At 41.9% G+C, this 16,916-nt stretch overlaps 1 protein-coding gene across 2 annotated transcripts in view; it reads right to left on the bottom strand.

The window, feature by feature from the left end:
* The window catches only part of SLIT3 (slit guidance ligand 3), a 525,043-nt gene that overhangs the window by 126,807 nt on the left and 381,320 nt on the right, over window positions 1–16,916 (bottom strand). For both annotated transcript variants that reach the window (XM_075442199.1, XM_075442200.1), the window contains exons 14-15: window positions 12,247–12,390; window positions 9,423–9,586 (exon numbers count right to left, since the gene is read on the bottom strand). In XM_075442199.1, coding sequence (XP_075298314.1) covers window positions 9,423–9,586; window positions 12,247–12,390 — 308 coding nt within the window. The remainder of the gene's footprint in view (window positions 1–9,422; window positions 9,587–12,246; window positions 12,391–16,916) is intronic.

Genomic DNA, 16,916 nt, shown 5'->3' with positions numbered 1-16,916 from the left:
CTTAGAGAGATGCAGCTTACATTATTTATAAGGTAAGAAGCCAAAAATGATTATTCATCTCTGTAGGTACAGCTGGAACCACCCTTGAACCATATTAATCAACAGGGTGCCTAACTTCTACATTGTAAGTGCAATTAAACAGATCAGTTACTCAGAAATGGTTATTTTGCATGCAAGCCCTCTGGAAAGTCTGTCGCAAACATCGCCACGGCTCCCCCCTGCAGTGCCCGGGAGCCTGGGTAAGCGACACTTCACCTTTTTCCTTTTTTCCTGTGAGAAAAGGGGAATCTCTCACCTTTTGATGCTTCTGAAAACAGCAGAAGTGTCCCAGCATGCCATGCGGCAGGGAGTATGCAGCCTTCCATGGTGCTTGACAGAACCATGTTCAATTTGTATTGTTCTACCACATGGTTAGATCAAGCACAAAGGAAAACCCCATGAACAGCCAGAGTCAGAGTTAGGCAGCGCCAAAGAGAGAGGAGCGTTGAGAGGAAGCAGCATGGAGAAGCACAAGCTGAAGGTTCACGGAGAGCTGCTCTCCACTCCACCCATGCAAAAAGGTGCTGGAGACAAGAGGTCATCCTTTACGCTACAACTGCAGGAACACCCTGGAGCACAATTGGGGTTAGTGTACAAGAACAGAGCCCAGGCGAATTCAGAGGCAGAACTAACACGACAGAAAATGCTACAGAAGCCCTGCAAACCGCTCCTTCCGGGAAGGCTGCACAACTTCCACCACACATTGAATGCCCAGTCTACGCTGCTCTTTATTAGCTATTTACTCTCTCCTGGTGTCCCCTTGCAGTATAAGTGCCATTTCGGTTTGGTCCATGTATTTAAACGCAATCTTAGAAATACTGCAGCTCATACTAATAATAGTAGCTTCTGAGCTGATGGCCAGGCTCTGGTGTTAAATGCTCCCCCAGCTCCCTTTGAGCCTGATTTCAGCTCCCAGTGGCCTTTCATGCTGGTGGCACTTACACTGACAATCCATAATTACCACTGCTTTGCTTCTCCCCCCCCGCCCCCAACAGTACGTTACAGCAAGGTAGCTCACACATGCTGCTACAGACATATTAAGGCAAACAGGAGTACTTTGTTATTCTGTTTCTTAGCCTAATATTTGTTGGGTTTTGTACATGATTGGCTGATGGAAGCATTCTCTCTTTCTGACATCCTGGATTATTTCAGACAGCTTTACTTCTTGTTATTCATTTCTGCAACTTTGACACATAAAGCAGGGCATTCAGCTTTGGCTTGACTGGTCCCACTGAAATAAAACTCCCATTGACTTTAATGTCTGCAGAGCTATGCCAGCGGAGAGCGCTTCTGAAAGTCTCATCTCCAATGTTCTTGCAGGCTTCGTGAAGGAGAGGGGAAGCGGCTGTCCTCCACGACTGCTCAGAACATTTTGCTGGACTTCACTGAAGGTCAACGCTTGTGCTTTCAAAAAAATCTCACTTTCCTTAGTAAGGGGTTTGCATTGCCCAAAGAACAAAGTCAGCATCAAGCAGATTATTCATTGCCCACAAGGAGAACAAGGTAAGTGCTTGAACAGAGATGACAGATAATACAGCGAGGGGCTCTGCTTCACCATTTTGCTACGAGCCAGCATTCTTACGCAGAAAGTCAACGCACAATTACTTGGGAATACCAGAAAACAAGTCCAGTGTTAACTTCATCACCTCATACTGTACATTGTGTACAGCAATGAAAGTAAGACAATTTGATTTACTGTCTATCTTTACAATCCAAGAAAGATAAACCTGCAGTCCCCACAAGCTGCCAAAGTAGCCAGCGTCCTAACTGATAAAAAATTAGATTAATTTTCCTTTGTGACTCATGCAACATGGCACAAAGAGGCACTAAATTTCTTCCATGATTCATTCAAAGTCTGCACAACCTTGGAATCCACACCTAATTTATTTAGAAATTATACCTATAACTAGCATTCCTGCCAATACTTTTGTGTGGCTCTAGCGAAGAGGGATGCAGAGCTCCATATCCTTATTCCTACACTGGTTTAACAAAGCAGCAATTCTGGCATGGGTTCTTCAAATAAATTCATCCATTGTACTCTGTTAAGCAATGAGAAGTAATAGTTTGTATCTTCCAAAGACTTCTATATCATATACTGATTTTCAGCATTAAGTGGAATATCTATAATAAACTCAGTAATTTCAGTGTCAATGAACTCTTTCTGTCCTACTGGAAACAAATGCAGTCAGAGCCCGGCAAACGTCTTCCCGAGAAACCCCTAGAGAATATTTTGAACAAGTCTCTATTCCTCTGCTGCACTAATTAAACATCGCTTACAACAACTGCCTAAGCTAATCATCAACTACAACGAACAAGAGGTACCAGCACACAAAGAAAAGTCTGCCAAAACCCTAATTTATGTCCCCAGAACACACGAGAGGCAAAATACTCCACAGGCAAGTTCTGGCCTTTCTGCTCTCTGCAGACCATTGCAAAAACGTACAGGACATAGCCTCCTCTTTTATTTTTTTTTTTTAAAATAGAATAGAAAAAAACAGGGGAGCACACTATTTTGTAAATTATATTTTGAGAAAATATTCCATAAGCTTTTGGATGTTCGTAAAATCATTCTGCATACACGTTTGCAAAAAAAAAAAAAGTCAAACCAGGAATGATCCTATCTCCAGATATTTGCCAGTTTTGATGAAAAACCCTTTAGATACACTCTACCCCCAAGCAGCAGTGTCTGGTTTGTTCTTACTGTTAACTTACCTCCGGTAATCTCAGATTTGCTTGTTTATTGGTCACTGAATCTGCAGTTTGCTAAGAATTTGTATAACGGACCCTATTCTTAACTGTCCCATCAAGCTGTCACGCCTGGGGAGGCTGCCACACTCTCAGAGCACTCAGGGGAAGATTTATTGTCCATTTGCAGCCTCAAACATTCTTCCACTGGTTTTAGTTGACTGGCGCTCTTCATGCCAATGCCTCTCCAATTATTTTCTTCACCCTATTCAAGGGACCGCTATACACACAAAAAAGTGCTAACTTTGCATCTCTGGTAAGCGTCGCTCAGCTTAATCTCAACACGTGCAATGGCGAACGTACCAGAAGAGAACAAACTTTGCCCCCCCTCTCAGTTTTTGAGGTATCTGAGTTGCACGAGCAGTCACCCAGCTTTCTGCCATAGCTAATGAAGACACCTCCAGAGGGCAATCTCACGTGAGGAATCCGTATTGCTCTGCACTCTGCCAACACGGGGAATCCAGGAGAACTGTGTCATTTGGATGCCTGAGTGATACAGATGCATCCGTGACTGGGCACTCACCCTCCCTCTTTTCACTGCCTCTTTAATATAATTGCAAAGAAGAATGTTGGCTGGTAACAAAGCAGTTCAGATGTTTAGTTGTTTTGAACACTACTTCAACTTAAAACTAAAACGATGCACAGCCTTAAAATAAACTTTTTAACTGGGTCACATTGATTTAGTTTCTTACTAAGTACCATACTCTCTCCCAAACAGACCCACCTGCTCTACATTAAGCTTATGCTTCCTTGAGTAAAATGGTTTCCATTCTGCCTGCTTTCCCCCTCCTGCAGTGCAGGAGACCTTTCTCACAGTGCCTATCACGAGCTAGTGAATAATCAGAGTAACTGACACAAATACTAACATCAAGATCTGAATTGCTATCAAAGATTTACAGAAAAGGGAGGGCCATAACCAGTACACAGTAGGGTCAAATTATGTTTTCAACAGGAACATTTGTACAGTACAAGGGCATTTAGCTCCATTACTACTAGGCATAGCAGTTGTGTTGTGTTCTCTAATGACTTCAGAGAGATTTCATGCAAACCAAAGCTCAATCATACTCAGTTACAGTGCATGGCGAAGACTTCAGGCTCATAATTATGAATTCAGTCTAGGATTTAATCTGCAGGTGATCTGCTGCTGTTAAACAACCTTCCATTCTGACGGAATTATTCTTGCGCACAACAAACGCATGCCCTCAGTTTCGCTCTATTCAGAGAGTTCCTGACCTTACTTTTGCTGAGTCTTTGTGTCTTTCAGGGGGAAAAAAAAGCAGAACACAGCATTTAGAGCGAAAGTGGCCTCAGATAAGATTTCCCCAAGTGTGACCAGGCCTAGAGCACCCTGCGCCAGACAGCCAGACCCCACCCCTGTCCCCTCCAGCACGGGCAGACCCACCGGCTGCCAGGGCTCGGTGCCTGCTGGGCAGGAGCTGCCGGAGGCCAGCACGCTACGGGCGGGCACGGTCGCGAATCCCTGAGCACGTGTCCCCGCGGCACTGCCACGAGGCAGACGAGAGCAGGTGGATACCAGTGCTTGTCATCGCACAGGGAAGGCTATGGGCAGGAATATGAATACATACACTGTGAATGACTATTTGCTTACGAAAAATGGAAGGAATTTGCAAAGACGTCATCAGAGTGACTGGCAAATTGAGAGTGTTTCAATCAGATGAGCTATGTAAGATCTGGATTAAACTCACTTGCCTTTCATGACTCCTAAACACTGGTTGAGGAGTAACAATATATTACTCCTTGCGTTTTGAGAGCTCAAAGAGCTGAAACAGCGCTTACATTTCACTGAAAGCAGGGAAGGGGATAACCTAGGGAGACCAAGGGACAGAAAACGTGTGAACTGCCACAGGGACCCGACAAAAAGCCCTGATGTGCAGCCTGCGTTCTCCTGTCTGGGAACACTCCATCCATTGCAGTTCTACGCTTCTCAGGCTGAAGGAACACAGGGAAGAGAGAAGGAAATTTTCAGGTGATCACAAGTAATAGGAACTCTGTTCCAAAGCAGACAGGTAACCCCAGAAAGGTGAATATGTATGAAGACAGAGAGTGGAAAAGACACATAAATAATTAGGAGGAAAACTGCACGTAGTAAGAAAAGGTTTTATCAAATGCTTTTGAAAATGAAGAGTGAACAAACAGCAACTGCATTACTCTCTAACACAAGGGATCTGAATCTCGCCCTAAACACACAAGCTCTGGATCCATTATGTACCACAGAGGCTGACTTTGATTTGGGTTGGGCTAACACAAGACAGTGACCAAAAAGGAGAGAAATGTGCTGGCAGATGGTTCATTGTCCTCCTCCTGTCATTCCCTGTGCTTTTGATTTCTACAGGACTAGCCGGAACCGAAGCAACTAATTAAAGGCAGTGAGGTGCGATGGATGTCCCAACACAAGAGGAAGCAGGAAGACAGGTTTACTTCGTAATCTTTCAAATGGTAACCTTATTTCTAAGATTCTTATTTCTATGAATAAGAAGATAAAAAGCTTTTGTGGTGTGATGCTCGTAGCTACACATGCTCTTTGATCACTACCAGAAATGGTTTGTGTAGGTACGGCAGGTGGAACATTCACGGCTTTTGAAACACACAATGTACTGAAAAACGCAAACATATCACAGGGACTAAAAAGCTCTACAGCTGCATGCAAGGGCAGCTCTCTGCAAAAGCTATTTCATACACGGTGTCACACAGCAATCAAGGATCCTGCCAACTCTTGAAGTGACAATAAGCTACCACGGAGACAACACAATCTGCTCACAGATTCATTCCCCTTCCTCCGAAAGCCCAGTGCTGCTTTGGAAAACAAAACTGCTGCGCAGTGAACTTCATCAAATGCTGCTGGGCAGAAGATTTTTGTTGTTCTTTTTTCTCCCTGTTCCTACTAAGAGTGGGAGCCTCCAGCGACCTAAGGCTAGCACGTCCCGTTGGGTCCTTAGGTGGTCACCGTGGGCAGATGCAGCCAGAAAGAAAATGATCATCAGAATTTGAGTTGCCACTGAAAATGACAGCTTTTCCCTGTTCTAAACAGAAGAGAGACAGAACTAGTCACAGCCTGTTCCTCCAAATTCTCTTTCAAGAAAAACCTTTTTTTAGTCTCGATTCTATAGCTGTGGGAAAAGCACTGAGCAAGGAGGAGGTTTATTATTATTTTGGTGCATCACATTCAGTGGAAGGCAGAGAAAACATGGGAAACAGTATCTATTGCAATATGAGGCTTAAACATATTTGACAGTATATTCAACAGCTTTGCCTGTCTCTCAGCCTCGGGCAAAAACATGCCCCTTTCCCTGCTGTTTCTTCATTTCATGCTATAATGCTTCCAATTCTCCTCTTGAAAAGAATTATGTACATTACCTGTTGCACAGAATCTCCTTCTTATGGCCACCCATAACCTTTGCAGATGTGACTCCATCATTATCAGTAAAAGTCTGAGTCTTTTGGTCCAGGGATTTCCTCCCTGGAACTTGGGAGCATCTGGGAAAAGTGCCTTGATGGCGAATTAAAAAAAGAAAGCAAGTTCTTATTGCTAAATACTATCTAAAAGGATGCTGGGGAGCTGAAATAAAAACTGAAGGAAACAATATGCAGAACAAAGCTTTCTAGATTTGACGTTTTTTTTTTACTATGCTGCATAGTTTTGTCTTCAGTTCTATTTGGCCAATCTGCACCTCTGAACGTGTCCTCTTGACATTGCCTCCTTGGTGTTCCTCTGCAATTACAGACTGATGAAACTTCAAACATCTCTGCTTTTCTTCCCCATTCCTGCTAACCGCTCCTCTCAACTATCCTCTGTAAAAAGCGCTTCCATTTCTTCTCTGAATTTACTGAAAAATCACATTTTTTCTTACGCCATGTCCTTCCTGCCAGTCCCCTTTATGATACTTTGTAGAATCCAAATGAATGTGGAAAACACACAGATTGCTTCAGGACAACCTCAGAGTTTTATGCCTTCAGAACTTGTCCTTTCCCTCATGTCAAAGTGTTAAGCTCCCCTAAGCTTAACTACTCATGGGTGTGATCTTGACGCTGGCTGAGTACTTCTGCTCCCACACAGCTGACACTTACTGTGCATCTCAGCACTTCGCTAAGGTCAAAGACCAGGTCAGGATAAAATCCTTCATATTGGTTCCTCAACCCCCCCCCCCCCCCCCCATTCACTGTGTTTTCCCCCACAAAACCATCTTTCTGACCGTTGACATGTACTGAATGTATAAAACAAACCACATGAAAATATCAGGATCCTGAAACAAGAATCCTTTGAGAAGAGAGATACACATTTAAAGCATTTAAAATAAAAATTCTTTTCTCATACACTGAGTGAAAGATGTAAAAACTAGACAGGGAGAATCCCGCAGCCAGCAAGGACACTGACAACTTGCTAAGCATGGGATTGTGCAGGCTCATCCCTGGGTAACACAAAGCGCTGCTCAATAGCCTGACTTTGAATGATGAAGATTCATAGCTCCTGGGCTTCTCTGCACAGAGACGTGCCGACTTAAATCCTGGGATGAAACATGAAAACGTGGAAAATTCCTGCTAAATGCCAAGCCCAAAGCAGCCGTGATTCAAAGGGACAACTTGAGCACAACAAGTGCCAAGGGTGTCTGTTCTCTGGATTGATTTACAAACTAAGATTCTTCTAAACCATGAGACGTTCCCCTGTCTCGTGGGCAGACAGTGAGTCGAGTTCAGTGTATCTCATCGCCATCTGGAAACTCTACAGGCAAGGGTATCTTCTCTGTTAAGCTTTTGAATAGAATTAGTTTTCATCCAGCTGAAATCTTTGTTCTGAAGCTGTACAATCTCTGCTCTCCTCCTTCCTAAGTCAGGTTTATTCCTCTTGCATGTGGTTTTGATATACTCGTTGAACTGGAGACCAAGGAAAAAACAGCCTAATGCCTCGAGGAAAGGACCCCCAAGATAAGAACTCACACAAAATATTTTTCTCAATATCACCAGGTACCGTGTTCTGCATTTTTGCTCTTCTTAGCTATGACCTTTCATAAATGGTATCAGATGGTGTTTGCCTTATCCAATAGCCTGTACCACTGTTCAAGGCATGCATGCACACACACAGCATTAATTTCTCTAGCCTATTAATAAAAGCAGAAGAAAATAACAATGGCAAATTTGGTACAGATTTGTCCTGATCTGTTTCTGCAGTCCACTTTCCTTTCTAAATTATATTTATGCATTTTCTTTTCTAGTTCTGTTAAATACAAATATTACTGACTAATTATGTTGTTACTATAATGGACACAATCCAAAAACCTAGATAAAAGTATGCCATCATTTCAGTTCCAGTTCTAAATTTTGTGGCTCGAGTCACAAGTGATTGAAGACTTTAACAAGCATGCCCAAGAAAATTGGACTGCAAATGAAGTTATCTTCATTTTATTCTGCCCATAAAGAGAAGTTTAGCTCAGCATATTGCTTGCAGAGATACACAAAGCACAACAGCTTCTTTTGGGCTGCTGCCATTCAGTTTCATGCTGCATCCCCATCTAGAGTCATTAATCTTTTACCACCAGGAACACAATGAATCACGGTCTTCTTTTTTCAGAGGAAAATGACAAAAAATCAAAGTAATTTTTACAGAAAACACTGCAAGGTACACCATCAATAACAGTTGTTTTTCTTCTCAGTACACACTAATAGATTTGCTCACTGAAATCTGCTTGTCTTTACAGTACACAAAAATGCCGTAATCTAAGATGCATACAACCAACAGAACCAACACATGAAGCAGCAGCCTGCTTAGCTGTGCTGTATAGGGCAATAAATGTCCTTCCACTGACAGCTGGACCATAAACAAAGAATGGGTAGAGTTGAGAAAAAGGTGTTTATGTTACTTCGGAAGTAATTTTCAGGGGGAAACATTTTTCCATCTAGCTCACAACACAAAATCTTTGCCTAAAATATGATGCAAGTCTTGACTCAAAACTTACTAAAACCAAAAATCTTACCAACTTCGATGGCAAGTTTACTTGAATTAGTGCATGTTATGTGAGGATATATATTAAAAAAAATTCTACGACAGGACATGAATTGACGCCGTCCCCTCACCCCCAGCTTCACTCACATCCTAGGTCCGAAACATCCATTGCCAGTTGTGTAAAAATCTCACTCATACTACTGTCAGCCTTTCAGGTCTGAGAACTTACTTGAGCTCAGCTCTCATTCAGGTCAGTAAGACTTCTCCTGGAACACAAATAATGATCCACCCACCTTCCCCCCCCCCCTTCAAAATACGATGTTTGCCACGTGGATTCGTACACATCTTCATTGTTTTCCTTAGACATTTTATACCCTAGTAAATCTTTAAAATTAAATGTCACAAGCTTTTCTCTTTTTTATTTTCCTTGTTTTTAAGAGACACATAGAAGACAGCTATAGACTGACCCCCCCTTTTTCCTTTCTTTCTTTTTTTTTTTTTTTGTTAATCCATAAGGTAATTGGCTCTCTGCAGAACTAACTGAATTTTCCAAATTTAATTTTAAAAGATGCTCCATAATATCCATTATAGCAAACACTGTCCTGCAGATTCGATTAGTAGGCTCTCTGGACCTGCTTATTTCTGAATTGAAAGTGCAGTACAGCCTGGATAAATGAATTACCTGAGCAGCGGAACTTCTTGCTCTTGATCTGGCTGATTCGTTTGTTGGCAAGGCGACGCGGACTGCTGCATCGAGCGCCGCTGGTTTCTATCGGATTATCCTGCAGGTAATCAGCCAGCCACTTCAAATGGCAGTCGCACACAAATGGATTCTGAGCTAAATGTCTGCGAGAAGGATGGGATGTTTAATCAGAAGTGACCTGTGACACTGTACTCCATCACTGTTTTTCACAAACGCAAACCTGAAGAGCAGAGTAATCGAATAAGCTTCCAAAAAGCCAGGCCTGGCGGAAACCACGCAGAGCTGCACATGAATGGGAGAATTCTGTGAGCTATCACATTTCGTAGCTCATTAAGCCTGCTGGAAGTCCTCTCACAGAGGAAACAAAAATTAAGATAGCAAAGCCTGCTTTAAAGCACACAGCCCTCCAGTCTACAAAGTCCAGTGTTTTCTCCTGAGAGCCAGAAATGCTGCCTTTTGAGAGAAACGTGTGGTTTTAGATGCACCTGACCTGAAGTTCATGCTGTACGCTGGTTTAAAATAAATTTTATTGGCAAGCTTGGTTTCCTAGGGATCAAAATGCAAATTAGTAAAGTGCCTTGGATCTGTGGGCAAAGCCAGAAGTGATCCAGAGGTTTTTTCTTGAGAGCCAGATTGCTATTTGCATACACTCATCCTGTGTAATAGTACTCCCCTTGGTTTTTGCAGGACCCAAAATTTTTACTTTGGAGATGGAACTGTTTATGCAAGGTAGAACTTCACTCTATCCTTCACCAAAATTTGCACAGCCTATTTCCCATACAATTGGAGAAAGGTATTCTAGCATTGATTTTAACTGGATATTTAGACTTTTTTGAACAGAAATCTGCTGGAGTATCTTAGAGAGAAACAGCATTTCTCTTCTGCTGTCATGCTTCATTCTGCTTGGCCAAGTTGAGCACTACATCAGGAGAGCTTGTCAGGTCTTTCTCAGAGCCCGATTCTGATCTCGGTTAAGTTAACTTGCACCAGTCCCTCGAACTTCCAAGGGAACAGGACACGGCTCTCCAGTAAACTGCAAAGACAGTTTAAAAGGAGACAGATGTTTAAATTTGGTTTGGGCAGAGGTGCAACTTTACAGCCTCACAAGAACTCTGCTCTGTTAGCGTGTTTTTTCCACCTGTAGAAGAAACTTCTTTTCTTTTCTGTTTGCAGTTATTTATGAACTGTCACTTAACAGAGTAAGTATAAAATCAGCAGGGCAAGGGCTGTCAAGGAGCAGCAAGTGAAAGCACACATAGCAGAAGGCGCCTGAAGAAAACAAAGATCACTGTTGCAGTAGTCATCCGCGGTGTGAAAGGTCCAAAAAACAAACAAGCCTACAGAGACAGGAGATGGGACTGTTTTTTTTAGCTCTATCAAAAAGGCAGAAAATAGCAATCACTTGGAGTACTAAAAACGAGAGCATGAATAAAAACATTTCATGAAAAAGTGTCTCAGTGTGAAGCAACAAGTTCATTCTAAATAACAGCCACCAGTAGTACCAGTAACACCCTACGGAAGCCAAGGAGAAATTTTTACACCTTGAGGGTGTTGCTTGCTGTTTAATTTGACAAATGTTCTACACCTCTGTAAATGAACCTTCTCTGCTGCCCTTGTTTACGTCTATATCTATGTACATACACAGCACGCTGCAGCAGAAGAAAGCATGGGATGGGGGGGGTCAGGACTGGGCAGGGGGGTTGTACGTGATTTTTCTAATGCCTTAATAATTTGCAGCAATACAGACTGGCCAGATATCTGTTGGAAATTAAGGTTGTGCTTGTGGCTGCCTGACGAGGTAGCAGGTACCCTGCTGCTAGAAATCATTCCTATTAGTTCATTTTTATATGAATGAAAACGTATATAAAATTAATTTGGCCAATGCATTTCCATTATTAAAATATACATGTGCATGTGTATATACACATTTCCAGTGCTATAGTACGTGTATATACAGATATATAACGTACATATATATTCCCATATCTATTTATATAGATACACATATATATTTTAATTTGGAAATGCATATATTTATGTACTATATAAACACACAGAGTCTTATATCTATATATGCAAAAATATATATAAACAAAATACTCAATATTGGGTGAGGAGGTTCTTAATTTGTTGTTTTTCATTTACATCAGGCTGCCAACTCCAGCTCTGAAGGAGTTCTATTTACCTTACTATCTTACTACTCACAGCTTTAGGATGAAACCTTCTTCTGTAATATACCAAGTCATTTCTATACTTTTGCTTCCAATTTTTCTTCCGATCTCTCTTCTGCTAATGCCTCCAAAGACTCTCAGAACATGTTTAGCGGATATTCTTAATGGATCAAATAATCAATGTATCACTCCCCTTAAGTGGAATGTCAGCTGAGATACGGTTTCAGAAGTCACAAACTGTACAGCAGGACTCGGACCCAGTAAGGAGAGATCCCAACCAGTAGCTCATTAAAAACTGTTAGGCAATGGTTTTAACAGAATCTGCTGCTCGCATATTGTACAGAGTCAAATTTACGTATTCTCTTCCCAACAAACAGTATGAATGCATTACTCTGGGAGCTTCAGACACGACATTTCTGTCACTACGGGCAGGCAGTATCGATAGCTGGCTGTGCTGAATTTATGCGATACTCTTTTTCTGACTCCTTTTATTTCCATCAGAAAAGGAGCGGCTACTACCTTGGGGTCGCTTCCAAATTGCGTTAATGTCAGATGCAAAGCCTTTGCAAACACAGGCCACATCTTTGGGGGGAAAAAGAGAGCTGTCATTTATGCTACGCCTGCATACTCACAGAGTCTGGATCGATCGGAGAGGTGCAAAGAGCCCCTTGCTGATGGTCTGCAGTTTGTTGTCATAGAGAGATAGCAGTTTGAGATTATGCAGACCTTGGAACGTGTTTACCCGCAGGCAGTTGATCTTATTGGCATTGAGAAGCCTGAAAACAGAGCAAAGGTTTATAATACATTAATCTTGTAATAATCACATAAAGATAGACTGAACTTTGTGGTTAAATCTCAAAAACTATTAACCCAGTCACCAAAGCCAACCCACATTTAAAGCTCTTCATTTGCCTGTTACATTAAAAAGCTGAAAAAAACAGTCAACTTTAGTACTCTCATAGCTGGGGAATATATAGACCTATAACAGTGCTAGCTATCTTAAAACTCAATAAAAGCGTTTATTTTTGTATGCCCAGGCCCTCCAGTTGTTCAAAATTCTACACAAATATTTAAAGAAGGCTTCAGCTTACTATACCCAGAAATGGCAAATAGTCCCCATTTTGCTATTCCGTGCACACACCCATGCACAAAGTCCACAATGAGAACCACCTTTTTTTTTTTCAATTTTCTCTACCTCCAGCTGTCTTCAGTCTAATGGAAATTCTGGAAGTGTGATATCTTTTGATAAGCAGTGCAGGGTTAATTTGATCATGGAAGGAAGGAAAATGTGATTCTCCTCAAAGATAAGAGGAGAGAAGAGTAAGGTCTGGATGAAAACTTACTGAAAGGCAAGCTCACCCCACACCTAAGGATAGTCAAGCCATGGAACAGGTTGCTCAGAGAAGTTGTGCAGTTTCCATCGTTGGGGGATTCTCAGGATTATACCGAATAAAGCCATGAGCAGCCTGCTCTGACCTGATCGGGTGGCTCCGCTTTGAGCAAGTGTTCTCCAGTCTCATTGCCTAGCGACCACCCGGGGTCCCTTCCAGCCCCCATTGTCCTGCATTTCTACCAACCTTCTCCACCCCAGTTACACCAGACTCCCGTGCAGCTGTGGAAAAGCAGCACAAAGGCAACTTACATCCTTTTTTAAAAATATATTTTGCACATCTACACAGCAGCTGGTTGGCAGAACTAATCAGTTCAGCCAGGAAATCTTGGACAGTACTTGTTGAAATTCTCTCAGATGATCCAACCAGAGTCCCATCACCTACAACAAGTCAATACAATCCTGACAACAAGTTGGCACTCTGAGACAAACACGAGAACACTTAAATTGTCATTGTCATCTGCATATGTGGTATTATACACCTGCAAAGAAAACAGGCAGGAAATAACCTATTCTTCTTACAAAAGCCAAAATCCTCGTCTTTTGACTGCTATCAGCCTGAGAAAAATGGTGCATTGCAAACCACGTGTGCTGTCAGCTGAGTTCTCTTGCTCACAGAATTGTTGCTACTCTATCAATGAGTTTGAGGGGTTTAATACTGCAACATTGCGGCTCCCTAAGAGGCAACACTCTAATACTAAACCAGAAGACAAATGTGCGTATAGGTAAAAAGGAAAAGGCATCCTTCACTCCTCAGCAAGCAGATGTACCATCTTAAACACACCTCTGGCAGCACGGGGAGCTTCCACTCTCAACAAACTGCACATACACCGCTACAGACAACAGGGCAACCTCTCAGGGAAGAAATGCGCGCTCGTTAGCTGCATATGATGCTTTTGTTTTGCTCCAAAAAGTAACTTCAGAAGGCGCTTCCTCCGCATAGGACCCTGTCTTTGCACTGCTGCCACCCTTGGAACATTGTACGCTCGTTACAGCTCTCTGTTCCTACTGTTGTTTTGCCAGAGCCTCGTTACTGCCATAAATGGTTACAGTAATCGTGATATGTAAAAAACGGACGCATACTGGAGTAGGGCCCTTTTCTCAAGGGGAATAGGAATGCAGTACTTCAGAATGAGAGGGTGTCAGAGCAGAAGTCACCTTTCTAGCCAACAGAAAAATCAATATCAATTTACCCGAATTTTCTTCTTTATATATTGTGGAAAAAGAAGTTTGACATTAGATAAGAGAACGTCCCATAGAAGCCAATGAGGGATAAATGAGGTTACATTTTTGGATGAACTAACAGCTAAAATAATTTTATGAAACCATAAACAGCACTAGTAAGACCCCTCTGCAACCTGCATTTTTGTGACTGATCATTACGTGACACCTAATCCGCACGCCTGTTGACTCCACCAGAAGTAAAAGGGTAATTTTCACGCTAGGCTACAGGAACAGTTCCTCCCATGCATTCGACTTCTGAGATTCTGCTCCAATTCTGCTCCAACAGCAAACATCAATTTGATCTCTTACTGCTTGCTTCTTACAGCCATTCGTACGTCCAAGCCAAAGCAATCTTCATTCTCTCTCGGTTCTCATGCAATATACATTTCTCTTTCAAGCTTGTACATTATCTTTTCCAAAAAGAACAATTTAAGTCATTAGAAGGCAGAATCAACTACTCAGTTTTGAACAATGTCCCAGCCTTCACTTAGGCATTACAAATCCTTTGGTTTCTACCACTCATCCTGGTGCGCTGGTCCCACACTGTTTTTAGGTAACGCACATTAGTTTAGATTGGTGATTCCACAACAGAGGCTTGGAACCCAGGTTATACAGGAAGAAACATATATACTTGGATTTATTTTGCTAGATGCTATTTTTTTCTAATATTATATTCATATTCCTCAGAGCAAAGCTGACCTACACCTGCAGTGAATTCACAGGATTTGAAATCATTCTCCACTTACTTTCAACAAAACAGGAATAAACCCAGTACTGAAAATTAGAATTTACAATGCGACAAGTCTTCCTGGCATGAATTTTCAGTGACTATATTCATGGCGATACAATGTGACATTTCTGTAAGAGCCGAATACCAAAAATGAGAGACAAGGACCCTATCCACAGCCACCAACACACAGGCACACCCTCTCCTTCAGGCATCAGAGAAGGTCATTTGGCACAGGAAAGCGCTTGTGCAGGCTCTTGAGCAGTGGGAATTCAGGTACCACACAGCTTTTCTGAAGTGCCGACACCATTCTGTACATCATGGACACAATGTATGGGCAGTACAGAGAGCGTGCCCACCAGTAATACAGATGTGGCCATACTTGGATCCTGAGAGATGAATGTCCTCCTTCTGATAAGAATCAGTGAGAAAAAGACAGTGTGGGGGCAAAAGTGAAAAACTGTGAGAAAGCAGAATAAATCACCCCCCAAAATTTTTTCCCCCTATTTGCTCTGAGCTAGAGGATGACTTTTGGTCAGAAGCATTCAGGTTTTCATTCCTTTCTAAACTCTCTGTTATTATAAAATATCCCCTCTATGGCTATTCCCCTATATAAATTCCAATTCTTTGTTTAATATTTCTTTGCTATCATAGCCCCCCTAACAGCATCTAATCATTAATTACGTATACAAGGCTGGACTTACATGGAGTGTTGAAAGCGATTACAAGATTTTTTCTTATTAACAGAAAGGCAGATGAGTAAAGCATATTGTAGGAAGCAGAAACACTGATCTTAAACACTGACCCATGCTGTAAAATAGACTATGGGTTCCTTTCCATTGGACTCGCACCAAAAGAAGGGACAATACTAAAATTTGAGTCTCATTTAACAAGAATTACATAGTATTTATTTTGCACCAATTTATGGTGAAAGTAAATTCCACTAATTTTCTTCTTTTGTTATCAGCTCGATTAGATAAGATTTACACAGAGTCTCCAGATGTGGTGCAGCATTCAAAAGGAGGTTAAAAATTCAAGTAGAAATAAAACCGCCTGCTACCCAGAGGGATGATGGATTATTAACTGAAGTCTCCATTTTCATCCCTCTGGATATGTTAAAAACATGAAGAAATCTCTTGCAAGCCTCGGACCACCACAGAATAAGAGCGAACGGTTAAAGACCTTGTGGTTTACACGCCACGGAAAACAATGAGCAGAGCAGAGCAGAATTACAATTCCATGAACCCATTTCCTGAAAAAGTGAATTTGTCCACACACATTGAAATAATAACGTGTTTCAGCTAAGCCCTCTGAACGACTGTGTACTGAATTGGCACTGTAATTGTATCAGATGCTCCTAAGCACCATCTGCATAATTAAGATAGTCCCATAATTGAATTATATGCCCAAGTACAGTTTCAAGTGATTAACATTTAAATAACATTTTGAACTCCAAACCCAAAATGACTGAAAAAATTGTTTTTGAAGAGCAAATGGGGATGTTTCTATGGCTTTTACCCTTAGGAATGTTTGCATTTTCAGCTAAGTGAAGTCACGTAATCAAACTATCAGCAAATAACTACAGAACTCAGAGAAGGAAATCTCAGCCTAGCTTAGCCTTAACACATGCTGGAGACTGCAGGTTGATTTCTGCTGCTACAGGATGGACCAGAAATCATCCTAGGCACATTAATGAGCCAAAAGGAAGCTGTCAGGGAGGAAAGCTGCACAGATCCATTGGAAAACTTCTCTTGCTTTTTTGCTAGCTTTGTGTTTTGACAGCGACGACAAGATGATGGGAATGAAAGTGTTCGGCATCCCATGAACTGGCTGGCACATCCCACATGCCAGACTCCACTGGAGAACATGAAAACTCACCAGAAAAAGGTAGATGTAAAACGCACGGGAGACTTGGAAGGAAGAGAAGACCTGAAGTTATTTGCTTGGGTAACAGCAGAATA

Source organism: Opisthocomus hoazin, chromosome 23, assembly GCF_030867145.1.
Source record: "Opisthocomus hoazin isolate bOpiHoa1 chromosome 23, bOpiHoa1.hap1, whole genome shotgun sequence".
NCBI lineage: Eukaryota > Metazoa > Chordata > Aves > Opisthocomiformes > Opisthocomidae > Opisthocomus > Opisthocomus hoazin.
Note: the sequence above shows the minus strand (reverse complement) of the source record. Positions and strands in the feature narration are given on the sequence as shown.